This window comes from Simochromis diagramma, unplaced genomic scaffold (assembly GCF_900408965.1).
Source record: "Simochromis diagramma unplaced genomic scaffold, fSimDia1.1 OVJJ01000816.1, whole genome shotgun sequence".
Lineage (NCBI taxonomy): Eukaryota > Metazoa > Chordata > Actinopteri > Cichliformes > Cichlidae > Simochromis > Simochromis diagramma.
The window spans coordinates 16335293-16349015 of NW_024386908.1; the positions used below are offsets into that span (position 1 = coordinate 16335293).

Sequence of the window (13723 nt, forward strand, 5' to 3'; positions counted from 1 at the left end):
CGCGTGTGAATTTGCTTAAGCGTGAGCGTCCTGCCAAGTTTTAGAAGTGTTGCATGTAAACAAATGTGAGAACGTAAGACAATAAATTCTCCCCTCTGTCTCCAGGTGATCGGAAGCAAGCGCGGAACCTGTGGATTTAACAAACACGCGGATTTGGGACAGTTTATTTCTTATCTTTTGACTTGTACCAGTTTGCTTCAGCGTGCATGAACATTTGCTAAAGCAACGAAAAAATATATCTAAAGAAATCAAGCGATGGAAGTAAGTGCGGACCAGCCACGATGGATAAGCCATCATCCCGCGGTGATGAACGAACAGCATCCTGGCTCACATCACCCGGGCCTCGGCCACTCATACATGGACCCTTCGCAGTATCCCCTCGCTGAAGATGTGGATGTACTCTTTAATATCGATGGACAGGGGAACCACGTCTCTCCATACTATGGAAACTCTGTCCGAGCCGTCCAGAGGTACCCTCCTCCTCCACACAGTAAGTAAACGGCCTGTTAAGGCCTTTTATTTAATCATTTGCTCCCTTTATTTGTTTGGATGCCCGTGCGTAATTGCAGGCAGGCTCCATTACAGCTCGGAATTATTTTCTCACTGTGACCCAGACAAAAGAAAAAAGGAAAAAAAGAAAAAAAAAGAAACGAGTTTCGATTTTAGCCCGGGTTGATTCGACTTATAAAACTCAAGTGTTGTGAAACCACGGCGTGAATATGTGTAGTTTACGCGTATGGTTTCTGAGTATGGCTCGTACTGAAGTCAATTCCCGTTTAAAGTTCACAAACATGAGCTGACTCATATGCTGGTGAAGTTTTTTTTTTCCTTTTTTAAAAGCTCGTGCCCAATTTGTTTTCTGGATCGATCGAGTGTTTAGTTACGGATTTAAACAAATAGACGTGTTGGCACAGAAACCAGAGATACACCTGGAACACTTTGGTATTTATGTTTTTTTTGTTTTGTTTTTTGGCTTCTGCTCTCACACTCCAACCGTCTATTTTCTAATGTGCCAGTCACTGACGCGTAGTCATTTATGAAGTTTCCTATGATGTAGGCTTTAACTTCCTCAACAGTCGAGTTACTTTTGAATTACATGCATTCATATGTTGCATTTAGGCCCGCTCAATAGGAAGGTTAAAGGGTAAATTTACGCACGCGCGTGGCCACATGAAACTCTCAGATTTCTACACACTAGAGGGGTTCAAATAATTTCTACGTGTAAACAAACTGTCAGGATTTTTTTAATGTAGAACTGGATGTTGGTCACAGTGAATGATTGCTTCTGTGTGTGGAATAATTAAAAAAAAATAATAAAAAAAGAAATAAAGAAATGTCACCTGATTTGTTTGCTTAATTTGTGTGTAAAGCTTAAATCCTGCTTTTTCAGGCCTGAAGCCCGACAACTCTAAATGGCAATGTGTATTTGTTTTTGCTGCAGAGTGAAGTCAGGTTGTGATCTTTTCTGTTGTTTTTCTGTGCTGCCTCAGGTAGCCAGGTGTGCCGTCCCTCATTACTGCACGGCTCTCTGCCCTGGCTGGAGGGGAGCAAAGGAATCCCCCCGCACCACAGCACTTCTCCCTGGAACCTGAGCCCCTTTCCCAAGAACCTGCACCATGGCTCCCCGGCCAGCCTGTCCGTCTACCCCCCAGCCTCATCCTCCTCCTCCCTGTCTACCGGTCACTCCAGTCCACACCTCTTCACGTTTCCCCCGACCCCTCCCAAAGACGTATCCCCGGATCCGGGCATATCTACCCCCGGCTCCAGCAGCTCCGGGCGGCAGGAGGATAAAGAGTGCATAAAGTACCAAGTGACCCTGGCCGAGAGTATGAAACTGGAGTCAGCTCACAGCCGGAGCGTGGCATCAATCGGAGCAGGGTCATCCTCTGCCCACCACCCCATCGCCACATACCCACCCTATGTCCCTGAATACGGCCCAGGCCTCTTCCCACCAAGTAGCCTGATAGGTGGGTCATCTTCTAGTTATGGTTCCAAAACAAGACCAAAAACAAGGTCCACTTCAGGTAGGCGTGCGCTTTATTACATTCCCTTTTGATCTAACAGCATTCCCCAGAATTGCAGCCTTTAATGATCAGCCGTGTTTAATCTCACATAGATTTCTAAAATAAATGCCCATAATCAGCACGTTCATCCCTCACATGGAGGTTTAAGGCCGCAGGAGTCAGTTTAACCCAAACAGCCGCAAAAATACCTCACAGATTTCCCTTAATGGTCTGATTTTTAAAAAATATATATAATATGAAATATAATAATAACACCAATAAAACAAATAAAAAAGACGTTATATTTATTTAAAAAAAATAAATTAAAAATAAAAAATGGGGGTAAAAGATTAACACCATTGACAACTGAAATAAAAAAAATATGAATTTAACTTTTTTTATATTGAGGTAAAAAGGAAAAAATCATGACGCAAATGATTTCCGAGTTGAACCATAAATAAGGTCATTTTTTCATCTTCCTCTGCACTAACAGAGAGTGGGAGAGAGACAGAGGGGAAGCCAACTCTCTGGGCTGTGTCGCCCCGTTTATATGTTTAAGATAATCCCATTATTGTCGGACCAGTGCACGCCACAGTTGCATTGTTTACCCAGCGGTAGAGCACCGGATACTGCTCGTTCATTCACAGGGAAAAAGCGGCTGAACCGTCGCCGTGGCAGAGTGCACGAACCACCGAGGGGAGGGAAAAAAGAAGACAGACAGACAGAGAGGAGGGAGATATTTACAAATTGTGAAGAGGGTGGGTAATTATTTTAAAGGTTATTTCAGCGCCGCTGAAAACCAGTTTTCTGTAATGAGATTAATATCAGCGTCTTTGATGGGGAGTATAGAAAACAGAGGATTAGTTGATGCATATCATCGGGATTATTCAGCACTATACACTGGGCCATTAATGCAAATAAAGATGTGAATTCCGGGATCATGTGAGATAATGTGCAGTTAAAGATATTTGGCGATCTGAAGAGTTTCATTTGGATGTTTTAATCGGGTCTTCAGTGCGGCAGTGTAAACTCAGCGCAGCGCTGAAAGCTTTTCTCCCGGAGCACCAAGCACACTGTGCAAAACGCTGCATTGCAGAGGCCTGCTTTTCTTAAGTCACATGCATTGGATCAGTTCCTGTTTGATTTCTGCAACATATTATCAAGCCAAAAGAAAAAAGAAAAAAAAAAAAGAGAGAGAGAGAAATAGCAACACACACTTTCCCAGGTGCTTGCATGTCTGTCACATCTAAACGACGCGGCACGACCCGGACCGACGCATCTCTTTTAGTCTTTGTGAAGAAGTCGAGCTGTGTGTGTGTGTGCGTGTGTGTTTGCAGCTCGAAAAAAAGGGGAAGTGTGGCTGCATGCCTGAGAATGCAAAAGGCTCTCGGCGTTGCACAAAAGCCCTGTGTGAGTGAGTCTCTGCTTTCAAATAATCTGACTATGTGTGCAGCGAGCTCCCTTGTTTCAGTTTCAGGCCCCCCGTATACCATAATCCAACTGTTAGTGCGCGTCTCACCTGTCGGTGTCACTAGAGAAGTGCCAGTCAAACCTGCCCCCCCCCCCCCCCCCCATTTCAAAATAAAAGATTATTATTATTATTATTATTATTATTATTATTATTATTTAAATTATATAAATTTTCAATAAAGGGAAATTTAATGACTCGGACGAAGGCGGATTTGATTAGATTTATTTTAAAAATTTGTCACGCTCCAAAGTGGATTTTGCTCAGTCTGAAAATCCTGCTCAGAGACTCGCAGTGTGAAAAGTTTTGTGGTTTACTGAAATAATTTATGCTTTATGGACCTTAACACAACTGCTGTATTCGACACCAACACTAACCACATGTGTTTAATGTGTGCGTGCGTGGTGTGTGTGTGTGACAAATAAATCTACTGCAAGCCTTTCTACTTTCTAGTTATTGTTATCAATATCATTATTGTTAATTACTGGTACTAGTTTGTCTAGTTATTATTATTAGTCGATGTCATTATTAATCGTTCTGTGCTTTACAGAATACTTGATATATATATATATATATATATATATATATATATATATATATACACTTTTCTCTAACCTCTTTCTATTCTCAGCATTGATTGCATGAACCAGTTATTGCTGGTTATTTTAAGGACCAACTGACCTGGACACTCTCTCCATCTTCTGTGTGTGTGTGTGTCTCTCTCTGTGTGTGTGTGTGTCCGTGTGCGCGTTGGCTCTTGCAGAAGGTAGAGAGTGTGTGAACTGCGGGGCCACGTCGACTCCGCTGTGGAGGCGGGACGGTACGGGTCACTATCTGTGTAACGCCTGCGGACTCTATCACAAGATGAACGGGCAGAATCGCCCTCTCATCAAACCCAAGCGACGGCTGGTACGTCTCCACCATGTTTCTCTGTTGATGACATTTCCGTCTCTCTCTCTGTTTTTCCCCTATCCAGGAAGAAGTAGGCCTATTAGCTGCAGGAAATTGACTCGACAAGTGCAGGTCTCTGCTTTCAGATATTACCACAGAAAAAAAGTGCAGTTTTTTTTTAATGCAATGACAGTGCTACTTTTTATTTGCTAAAATTGTCATTGATTCACACAGTAGGCCCCATGTATATCATAGAACGCTACCTGTGGCCATCAAAGCTTTACAGCTATTGTACGACATCTGGACTATTTCCACTTGTAGTACCTTATTTACGTCCTGCACAGTGCTATTTAACTTTTAAATATTTAATTTAAAATTGCACTGCGAGCGCCTTAGTTTTACTTTTTTTAAAAGAGAGATTACATTTTCTATCTTTCATATTTAATTGAGCAAATAAAACAACCCCCCGGGATAAAACAAACAAAAAAACAAAACAAAAGACCCCCCACTCTGATTCTAATTAAAGGAACTGAGCATGGCTGCAGTTCTGCACTCTTTACAGCATCCATTTTTTTTTATTTCATCTTGTAGGTGAGCCTATATTGTAGCTATAAGCAGACCTTTTTGCTTTCCAAGTGCAGCTATTTTTACAGTTATTTTGGGGAAAGCCCCTCTCATCAGAGCTTACATCTCTTATGAGCTTCACAGGAGTTCCCCACTCTTTGAAAAAAAAAAAAATCTTTCGAGGCAAAAATGGCCGTCCAGACCTCTTCTGCTCTGGACTTCTTCTCTTTGCCTCTATAATGTGAAAACCCGACTACTCAGGAAAGAGCTGCCGGATATCTGAGCAGCGCAGATAAGTCGCTTTCAACAACACAAGCCCCGCTTCCCCAGTCAAAACATAAAGGCTGAGGCAGCCCGAGCCAGGCCAGACAGAGAGCCACGACGAGAAATTGTTTAGCGTTGTAATCACCGCTTAAATACACGAGGATGCTCAGGTATGGGTAACAACCAGGTCAGTTTGACCTTGAACCTCTTTCTCGCGGAGGTGAAAAGGGTCAGGAAAAAACTGTACAGGCCAGAAAGTGAACATTAGCACGAAGATAAGATCTGCGAGCCGAGTCATTTCTCTATGAAATCACCACATCGTGTAAATACCAATCCTGTTGACCTTTCATTGCTGATATTTAAAGTGTTGGCTGCGAAGAAAAAAACAAAATGTTGGAAAAATAACAAAACCGGTTAAACTATGATGATAGGTTAAGTGAATAAAAATAGAGATTATTTCAAAAGGTGTGTTCCTCCACTGTGATTGGGTATTCACAGCGATCAGCAGCAGGGGTTATTGGGCCACCACGTGTGTATAATTGGAAATTCCTCCCTGAGATAATGTAGTCCTTTACGTTAGCGTGTCCTCTGCGGTCACCTGTCTATTGATTGTTTTTAGAGATTATAACATCAATGTCAAGCCACTGCAGCAAACTGGCCTGTGAGGCAGGCAGCTGAAATCCATCGGAAGACATGACTTTCACTGTGGCAGGATGGAGCGAGGGTTTTACTCTGCTAGTAGCCTGCAGCGAAGCCAAAAATACCCACTCTTTCTTTCTTTCTTTCTTTCTTTCTTTCTTTCTTTCTTTCTTTCTTTCTTTCTTTCTTTCTTTCTCCAAACTGTGTGCTTTTAACTGGCGTGCAATTATTGCCATGTGGTTCATTTCACCGCATCATGTATTCATATTTTGTGCGCATATTGGAAGAATCCAAAGCATACATTCCAGACGAGGCCTTTTACGTTTAATAGATGCCAAATCTATACGTTTCATCTCCTTCCTTTTCCTTTCCATTGTCTGACGTCACGTGTTGGCTTTTTTTTTTAAGGAGGGGGTTAATTTAATCACATTTAATAGCTCTCCCATTTCAAGGCCCTGCTTTTATGTGTTCTGTAAATATTTATTCTCCAGGAGGTATGAGCTCTACGTGGCTATTTTTAGCCCCGGGTGAAAGCAACCCTGTTTTCTTTTTTTAAATTTATTTCTTTCCTCATAGAAAAAAAATTTCAGCTTGCACTAAATGCAAAAGAAAATGCACTGGGTAGAGATATACAATGTTTAAATTGTCAAAATAAAAGCTTCCTGAATGTTTCAAGCAGCTTTGCGCAATGCTGGAGTGAAAAATTAAAGACTGTATTTAAGCAGGTATAATAGAAAATGCATGTGTTGTTTCTTTGTTAAATCAGTCGAGGATACCATGGATACAGGGCTGCTGAATTTACACCAATTTATCCCGATGACTTAAAAATTCCACAGATATCCTTGCAAATCCCTCTTAATGAGTGCCACATGGCTATTTCGCGTAAGCAAAGTTAACTAGTGTGTGTATTTTTTAAGCCATATTTAAGTGTTAAAACGAGCCCTGGATAATGGTATTAAAGCTGTTAGAATAAACCTCAGTGATGATTGGGTCATTGAGTGGTCATGTGATGTTTTTTTTCTTTCCCCTTTCCCTTTTTTTGGCCTGTCTGCGTCGTGTAGTCGGCAGCCAGGCGGGCAGGGACGTCGTGCGCAAACTGTCAGACGACAACGACGACGCTGTGGCGGAGAAATGCCAACGGGGACCCGGTGTGCAACGCCTGCGGCCTGTACTTTAAACTGCACAATGTGAGTAATAAACCTTCACTGGATATCTCTCATAACTATCGAGGCTTGCCTCCAATATTATTCGTCCAGCTCCCATCTATGTCCCCCTTCTCCTCAGATCTGCCTTCTTTATTTCTCTCCCATCACGTCCTGCTGGGCACCTTCCCCTCTCTCCCTTTGAATATTTTATCTGACTTGTCCCTGCAGAGAATTTCCGGGGCACGGCGATAACAAATACTGTAGAATTAATATGATTTATTGGCAGTAAGTGCGAATCTAAAATGTATAAGACCTAAGTGAACTAAGCCCGCAGCCGCCTTGCTTTTGAATATTAAAGAAGGGGCTTAATTAAAATTCGATTAATTTTTTTAGACCGTTTCCCCCCCCTTCTTCTTCTTCTATTTCTAGCCTTTTGGTTCCATGCGCGCCAGGGACTCTGAGTCCCCCCTCTGACCACCAATCCGTCTGATTCGTTTTGGGTTGGTTAGTGCCTCGCCACATCATTTCACATCCTCAATCTGAAAACCCCAGGGACGCGTTTATCTCTCCCTCTCTCTCCTCTCCTGTGCACAAAGCTGTCACTTTTAATCAAACTGCCATTGTGGCTGAAACTAATAATAATAATAAGCAGGATAACTGCTCTGAGGCCACATGTAGGTAATTTTCCTCCCCCTTGTACAGACAACAGATAGAGGTTGCCTATACCCCTGTGCATAAGGGGAAGAGTATCCTGCTCTGCTGGCCAGCTTGTCACGCAAGCGCTCTCTGTTAAATCATTTTCCCATGTTACTTTTGGCACATAGTGAGGCGGTGCAGAAGCAGATTCAGACCAAGGTTAAAAGGAGAGTAGAATAATATTTCCCCGTTACATATTAGCATCTGAACTGACCCCGACCTTGGCGTAATTATGAAATTAGTTTATTTTGGTAAATCCAGACTTCTGTTGGGGTTTGCTCCCTTTGAAACAAATTCCACATTCTTCATGGAGAATTTAGTGGAGTCCCCGCTGGCCTGCGTGGGATCCTAATGTGTGTAAGTGTGAGCGTACAAAACACCTGATGGTAGCAGTCTGTTGTCCCATAAGCTCAGATAAGAAGCTTGTGAAAACAGAAAAGTTGCCACAAACACAAGGTTGTGTTAACACCCAAAACATAGACGGCCTTCTCTGAGTAATCAGGGGTTTTCTCACTGTGCCTGTAAGGTGTCTTTCTCATCTTTATATTTCTGAGAGGTGTACAGTCCTCACACTTCTGTACGGACGCTGAGGTTTCAGGTGGTTAGCTGCTGGTTTTTGGAGGGAGGATGTGAGAGCTTGCACTGTGCATTCTGTGGGGGCCATTGACTCAAATGCTTTTTTTTTTGATATGCTCGGGTGTTGGTGGCCGAGCACACGCTGGAGGCCCAAGAATTGTTTCGCGAGACGGTAGACATCTCAGCATCAAAGAGCGGAGGCTAGACTGGCTTTCGGTGGGTGTAGCATGCCCTAGAACTGGAATCAGGGCATGCAAGGCAGAGAAGGTCACCCAGTATGGAGTCAAAGCTTAGCGAGTGAAACCCACATCACTGGGGGGAAAACAGATCTGTGCCCTCCACTAATCATCGAGGCCGCTGTTTAAAGAGTCAGCGAAAAATGCCAATGTCTCAGACAGCTCGAGAAATCCCTGTTCCCATTTCCCCGGGAAGAACCACTGAGAAAGATCAGGAAGCCAGTCGGCCTCATCCACCTCCCTCATAATCCTGCCCACAGTCGGAATTCCATCATCCAGCTCTCATTCCTCACTAAAACCTATGCTGGAATATGGCAGCTGGGGCCATTTTGGCCAAGAGTCGGCCACGCGGTCGAGAAGGAGGGTGGAGAGAAGGACTTGGCCGACGCTGACAGTCGTCATGGCCATGTGTCTCTGTGGTTGACCGGCTGCACATTAGCTGCCAGACTCTTCTCCGTCTGTGTTCTGCACACGCTCTCTCCATCTTCCCTGCACCCCCCTCCTCCCCTTCATCTGTCCTTTTTCTCTCTTTTCTCTTCCTGGCATAGCTACAGCCTTAGATACAGTCCAGCTTATAGGAATCAACATTCATATCCGACCCAACACACACACACACACAAACACACATTCTCACAGTATAGATAAACAATCTTGTGTTTCGGGATGGGACAGCCTGATTCGCCTCGTAATGGGACTCCATTACATATCATTATGTCTGTCCAAAACCCCAAAATCTGCCTCTAAGAGAACTAAAAAGCTCTTTGTGCACCACATTTTTCTTATTTACTCTGAAACTCTGTGACACCCCTCACTTACGGTTTGTTTTGCTTTAATATAAATCTCATACTGGAATCTTAAATTTTAAGATTCGTATCTCATGTGAAATGTTCGCGAGGACCAAATACTCATCTGCCATCTTTTTCTTTCTCCTTTCGAGAGCAGATCAACCGACCTCTGACCATGAAGAAGGAAGGCATCCAGACCAGGAACAGGAAGATGTCCAGCAAGTCAAAGAAGAGCAAAAAGGCCCAAGATAACATGGACGACTTCTCCAAGAGCCTGATGGACAAGACCAGCTCATTCAGCCCGGCCGCTCTGTCCCGCCACATGTCATCCTTCCCCCCCTTTTCGCACTCCGGCCACATGCTGACCACCCCCACACCCATGCACCCCTCCTCGAGCCTCCCCTTCACCCCGCACCACCCTTCCAGTATGGTCACAGCCATGGGTTAGAGCTCCCCGCGGTGCACCACTCCTGAATCCTCAGCCTCACCACCACCGCACCTTTCGGTACCTCTGCTGCCCTGCTTCCATATCCTAAACGACAAACTGCTTCTCGGTCCGATCTAAGCTCCCCAGTCTCACCGCCGAGCCACGGCGTGTGAGTGCGACAGGCTTTAGGCTCCTGTTCTCCTCAGTTGTATCTTATTTTTTATAAAAATCGAAGTGTACCTCTGCGATGTGAATGCTTTGCAGACTTGACTTGACTGTGGCGCACCGACCTCCAGGGGGACGTTTTTTTGTTTTCCCTCCTCCCCGAGCTGCCACCACCACATTGAGGCTGTCCTCCCAGCTGATCCACACGATAAGGAGCTCCATTTGTGTACAAAAAGCCATTTTTCCACACTTGACATCACAAAAAAACTGACATTAAAATAACTTTTGTGACGCCCTCTTCCTCAATGTCCAAACCCGACTCTCTTCACCTTGCACCTGTGTAACAGGAACCCCACCCCCCCCCCCACACCCCCTTCCCGCTCCCTTGCTTCCTCTCCCTCTTCTCCTCCTTCTTCTGCTGAAGATGAGGAGAGACAGACGTTGAATATATTTGTACAAATTGTATGAAATACAGTACATTTAATGAAGACTTTTTAATTAAGTAAGAAAAAAAGGAAACATGCCCCTGGGCAGCTAACAACAAGAAGGGTACGAGTCGCAGCAGGTGGAGAGACTTGCCACCGGAGGAGTGAGGAGAGGCTGCCTCCGAGTCCCGGAGGAAAGAAAAAAAAAAAGGGAGGAGGAGGTGAGGGAAAGACTTTTGAGAAAGGGCAGGCCTCGGTTTTTGCCTGCATGAATTGTGTTGCATTAAGTTTGCAGAGAGTCAGCGGCTCCGGCTGCAGGCATCTCTCTTCTTCTTCTTCTTTTTTTTTTTTTTTTTTGGATGTGCTATAGGTCTCGGGCAATTGGTTTGTGTTGAAGCGCGCACGTACAAGCACACACATACACGCACACACTTACACGCACGCACACACTCGCACACACTCGCACACACTCGATCACCTGAAAGACTTTCTTCCTGCCCACAGATTATATGCATTGTGAAAAAAGTTCCTGTATTTGTTATTTGTATGTATAAATCAGAGTACCAAAAATACGAAAGAAACAAAGATGTAGAATTATTTCTTTATGTTATGCAGACTGAATGGTTGTAAAAAATTTAATAATAATCACTAGTGTAAAATATGACTGCTTTTTTTGTTTCGTAATTTTTTTTTTCCTCTTTGAAAATAATAAACTAGTTTAATCTCTGTTGACATGTTAGCTGTGGTTGAGAGCTGTCTTTTCTGTCTGCCTCTGTGCTGTGTGATCTTTGACACATGCTCACACACCCCCACCCACTCACCTACCCACCACAACCACATCTAGTAACGCCCACCCTTTTTTTTTTTTTTTTTTTTTTTTTACCCAGCATTCACAGGAACAGCTCTTAGGTCAGTTGAGCACAAACAGGAAGTGAAGGAATAAACAGCAGCAATGGAGGAACAAATCGAATGGCAGGGTCAGACAGGCCACTATGCGCGGGGCACCGTGGGCTCAAGTGGCTTTTGTGTCATCCGACAAATACATAAACACATCGCGACCGACATGCAACAAAAAAACATCTGTCGTACACTGAGCGAGAAGGACCCAACAGGAAGAAGCATCGTTTCAGGCATTTTTCTTGCATCCTAATAATGACTAATAATTAAGTCAGATAACAAATACAGGCTGATATTAATTTAAGCTGAGAAATACTGTATATTACAATCATATACATATAACAATACCACATAATAATATATATAAAATAGCCACATGGCTGTGTGCAACACCCTTTAAAGAAAAAAAGTTAATGAACACTTCTAAACATTGAGTTAACCTCACTGAATGTATCACCTCTAGTAGTGAGAAATGATTAAAGCGTTAAGCAGGAGTGGAAAAGAGGAACTACTGTATGTGTTTGTTTCAACCTCTGAACCGCAGAGTGGATAAAGTTCCCTTCATCTTTAATATCATTTTGCCTGTCAGTTTATTAAGTGATCAGTTTTGCTCGTGACATTTCCACAGCTCGCGCTCAAAGTAGAGTTTTAGGGCTGCATGACAGTGGTCTGTGTAAGGAAGCAGGAAGGAGAGAAAAGAAGATAATGAGCTGATATTAATATGAAAGATTGCAATGCAGGGCTGCAGAGCTCAGTAATACACTGTAGTGGGTGATTAGTGTTGTTAAAGCTGGGAAATTATCACCATATGCTCTGTACATGCAATCCAAGACATGATGCATATATGATTTATTCCATTCATCCAATGAGTATGACTTTGGACGCCATAAAGTTCTCAATTGAAGAATTTCCTGCATGTTATCCCCCTTCATTTTTCTTTACCATCATTAGCCTTCCAGTAATCTACAAGCGGCATCTTCTTCACATCAACGCAGCTACAGTGGTTAGAGTCACGTCAGTTCTCTTTGCTTGCATGATGTTTTATTCTGTGTATGCAGAGCAGTTCGTGACACGTTGGCTTTAATGAAATCCGCAATGAAAAAGTACGTCTGCCGTATCTTCCATCTCAGAATGCACATCAAAAATTTTTGAAAAATTATGTAAACGCAGCAGAACAGGCAAAAGATTAAAAAGAATGTTAAGTATTTGGGGTTTTTTTTTAGCTACAATGATCTCATTTAAAAACTGATAATCATGAAAATGATGTGAATATGGAAAAAAAAGCAGTAAGTTCTAAAGGATCACATTTGAATCAAGAATTTAGGAAAGACTTGTGAAGAAACTCTGGTGAAAATGGTGAAAGTGACGTGTTTCCACAGTGAGCCTGGACAGCCGTGTTTATAGTACCTGACTTACACATTTAAGCAGAAAAAAATACTAAATGTAAATGTGGTAAAACAAGGAGAATCTTTGCCTTTCAGCATCATTTTTACCCTTTAAAGCCCTCCAAAAACTTACAAGAAAACAAAGCAAAAGAGATCGCGCTGATGCTAATTTGTTACAATCTGCGATAATAACAGGATGCAGGAGTTTAAAAAAAAAGACACCCACATCAAGCTCAAATGAGAGAAAAAAAGAAATTAATTTATTTTTAGTGTTATTATGCCACAAGTTAACCAGATAGTCTTACAGCGAACTTCTGCACGTAGTCGGCCTCTCAAGGTTTGATCCTTTCGCATGCAAAGCACTGAAATGTCGTCTTTGGCTCGAAACCTCTAAACAACTCTAAAGATCTAACTACCCCTAAACTGTGCACTGTTGCAAACCATTTCCAGTATCGAAATATATTTGCACAAGTGGAATGCCTGCTTCCCGGCAGAAAAGGCCATACAGGAGTCAGGTATTTGGCATCATTTGTTTCTGAGCTGCTGTGACCAATCAGGAGATTTGCTCCTGTGTTTTAATAGTGAGGTCAAGGGGGCATGTGGAATGAGAACAGATATAGTGAGTGTATGCGTGTGTGTATAGAGGGATTGAGGAGAGCTTTGCCCTGTGGTGGGACCCCATGGCCTCTGGCTGACCTTTTCCCCGCTGGTGTCTGGCTGTGGACGTCTGCCAAGGGTGACTGGAGGTGCGGCGACTGGCTCAGGTGAGGATGAGGCACTCTCTGTGATCTCGTGTCCTCTTCCCTCCGTCATCGTCGTCATCCCCGTCACAAGCCACTTATTTCTGTCTGTCTCTCCTTCTGTCTGTCTCTCTTCCTGCGTCTGCCTCTCGTCTTTCAGGTGAGGATGATGACAGATTTGTGGGTGTAATTGGCTCTTAGGAATAGTCCATCTTCATCCATGCTGCACCGCTGTCACCCTCAGCAGAGGTCAGGTCAAATTTGGGGTCGCTAAGAATTTGATGGCTTTGAAAACCACTCTTCTTCCAAAAAGATGCAACATTTCCTGCTTGGAATTGATATGTGAAAAGGCAATACCCATTCAATAGCAGGGGGTCTTCAAATAAACTCTGAATATTTTAAGTAAAGACTGAATGA

The 13723-nt window shown here is 43.3% G+C and overlaps 1 protein-coding gene across 10 annotated transcripts in view; it reads left to right on the plus strand.

Annotated features, from left to right (window-relative positions):
* The window catches only part of gata3 (GATA binding protein 3), a 16547-nt gene extending 5524 nt beyond the window's left edge, over positions 1 to 11023 (plus strand). For 2 of the 10 annotated variants that reach the window (XM_040035721.1, XM_040035723.1), the window contains 5 exons: positions 106 to 490; positions 1491 to 2024; positions 4235 to 4494; positions 6891 to 7016; positions 9425 to 11023. In XM_040035721.1, the coding sequence (XP_039891655.1) occupies positions 256 to 490; positions 1491 to 2024; positions 4235 to 4494; positions 6891 to 7016; positions 9425 to 9715 (1446 nt within the window). In that variant the 5' untranslated portion in view covers positions 106 to 255 and the 3' untranslated portion in view covers positions 9716 to 11023. Of the gene's footprint in view, positions 1 to 105; positions 491 to 1490; positions 2025 to 4234; positions 4495 to 6890; positions 7017 to 9419 lie in introns of all 10 variants that reach the window. The other 8 variants (XM_040035726.1, XM_040035729.1, XM_040035725.1 and 5 more) reach the window with 8 other exon arrangements.
* Positions 11024 to 13723: the final 2700 nt, after the last annotated feature.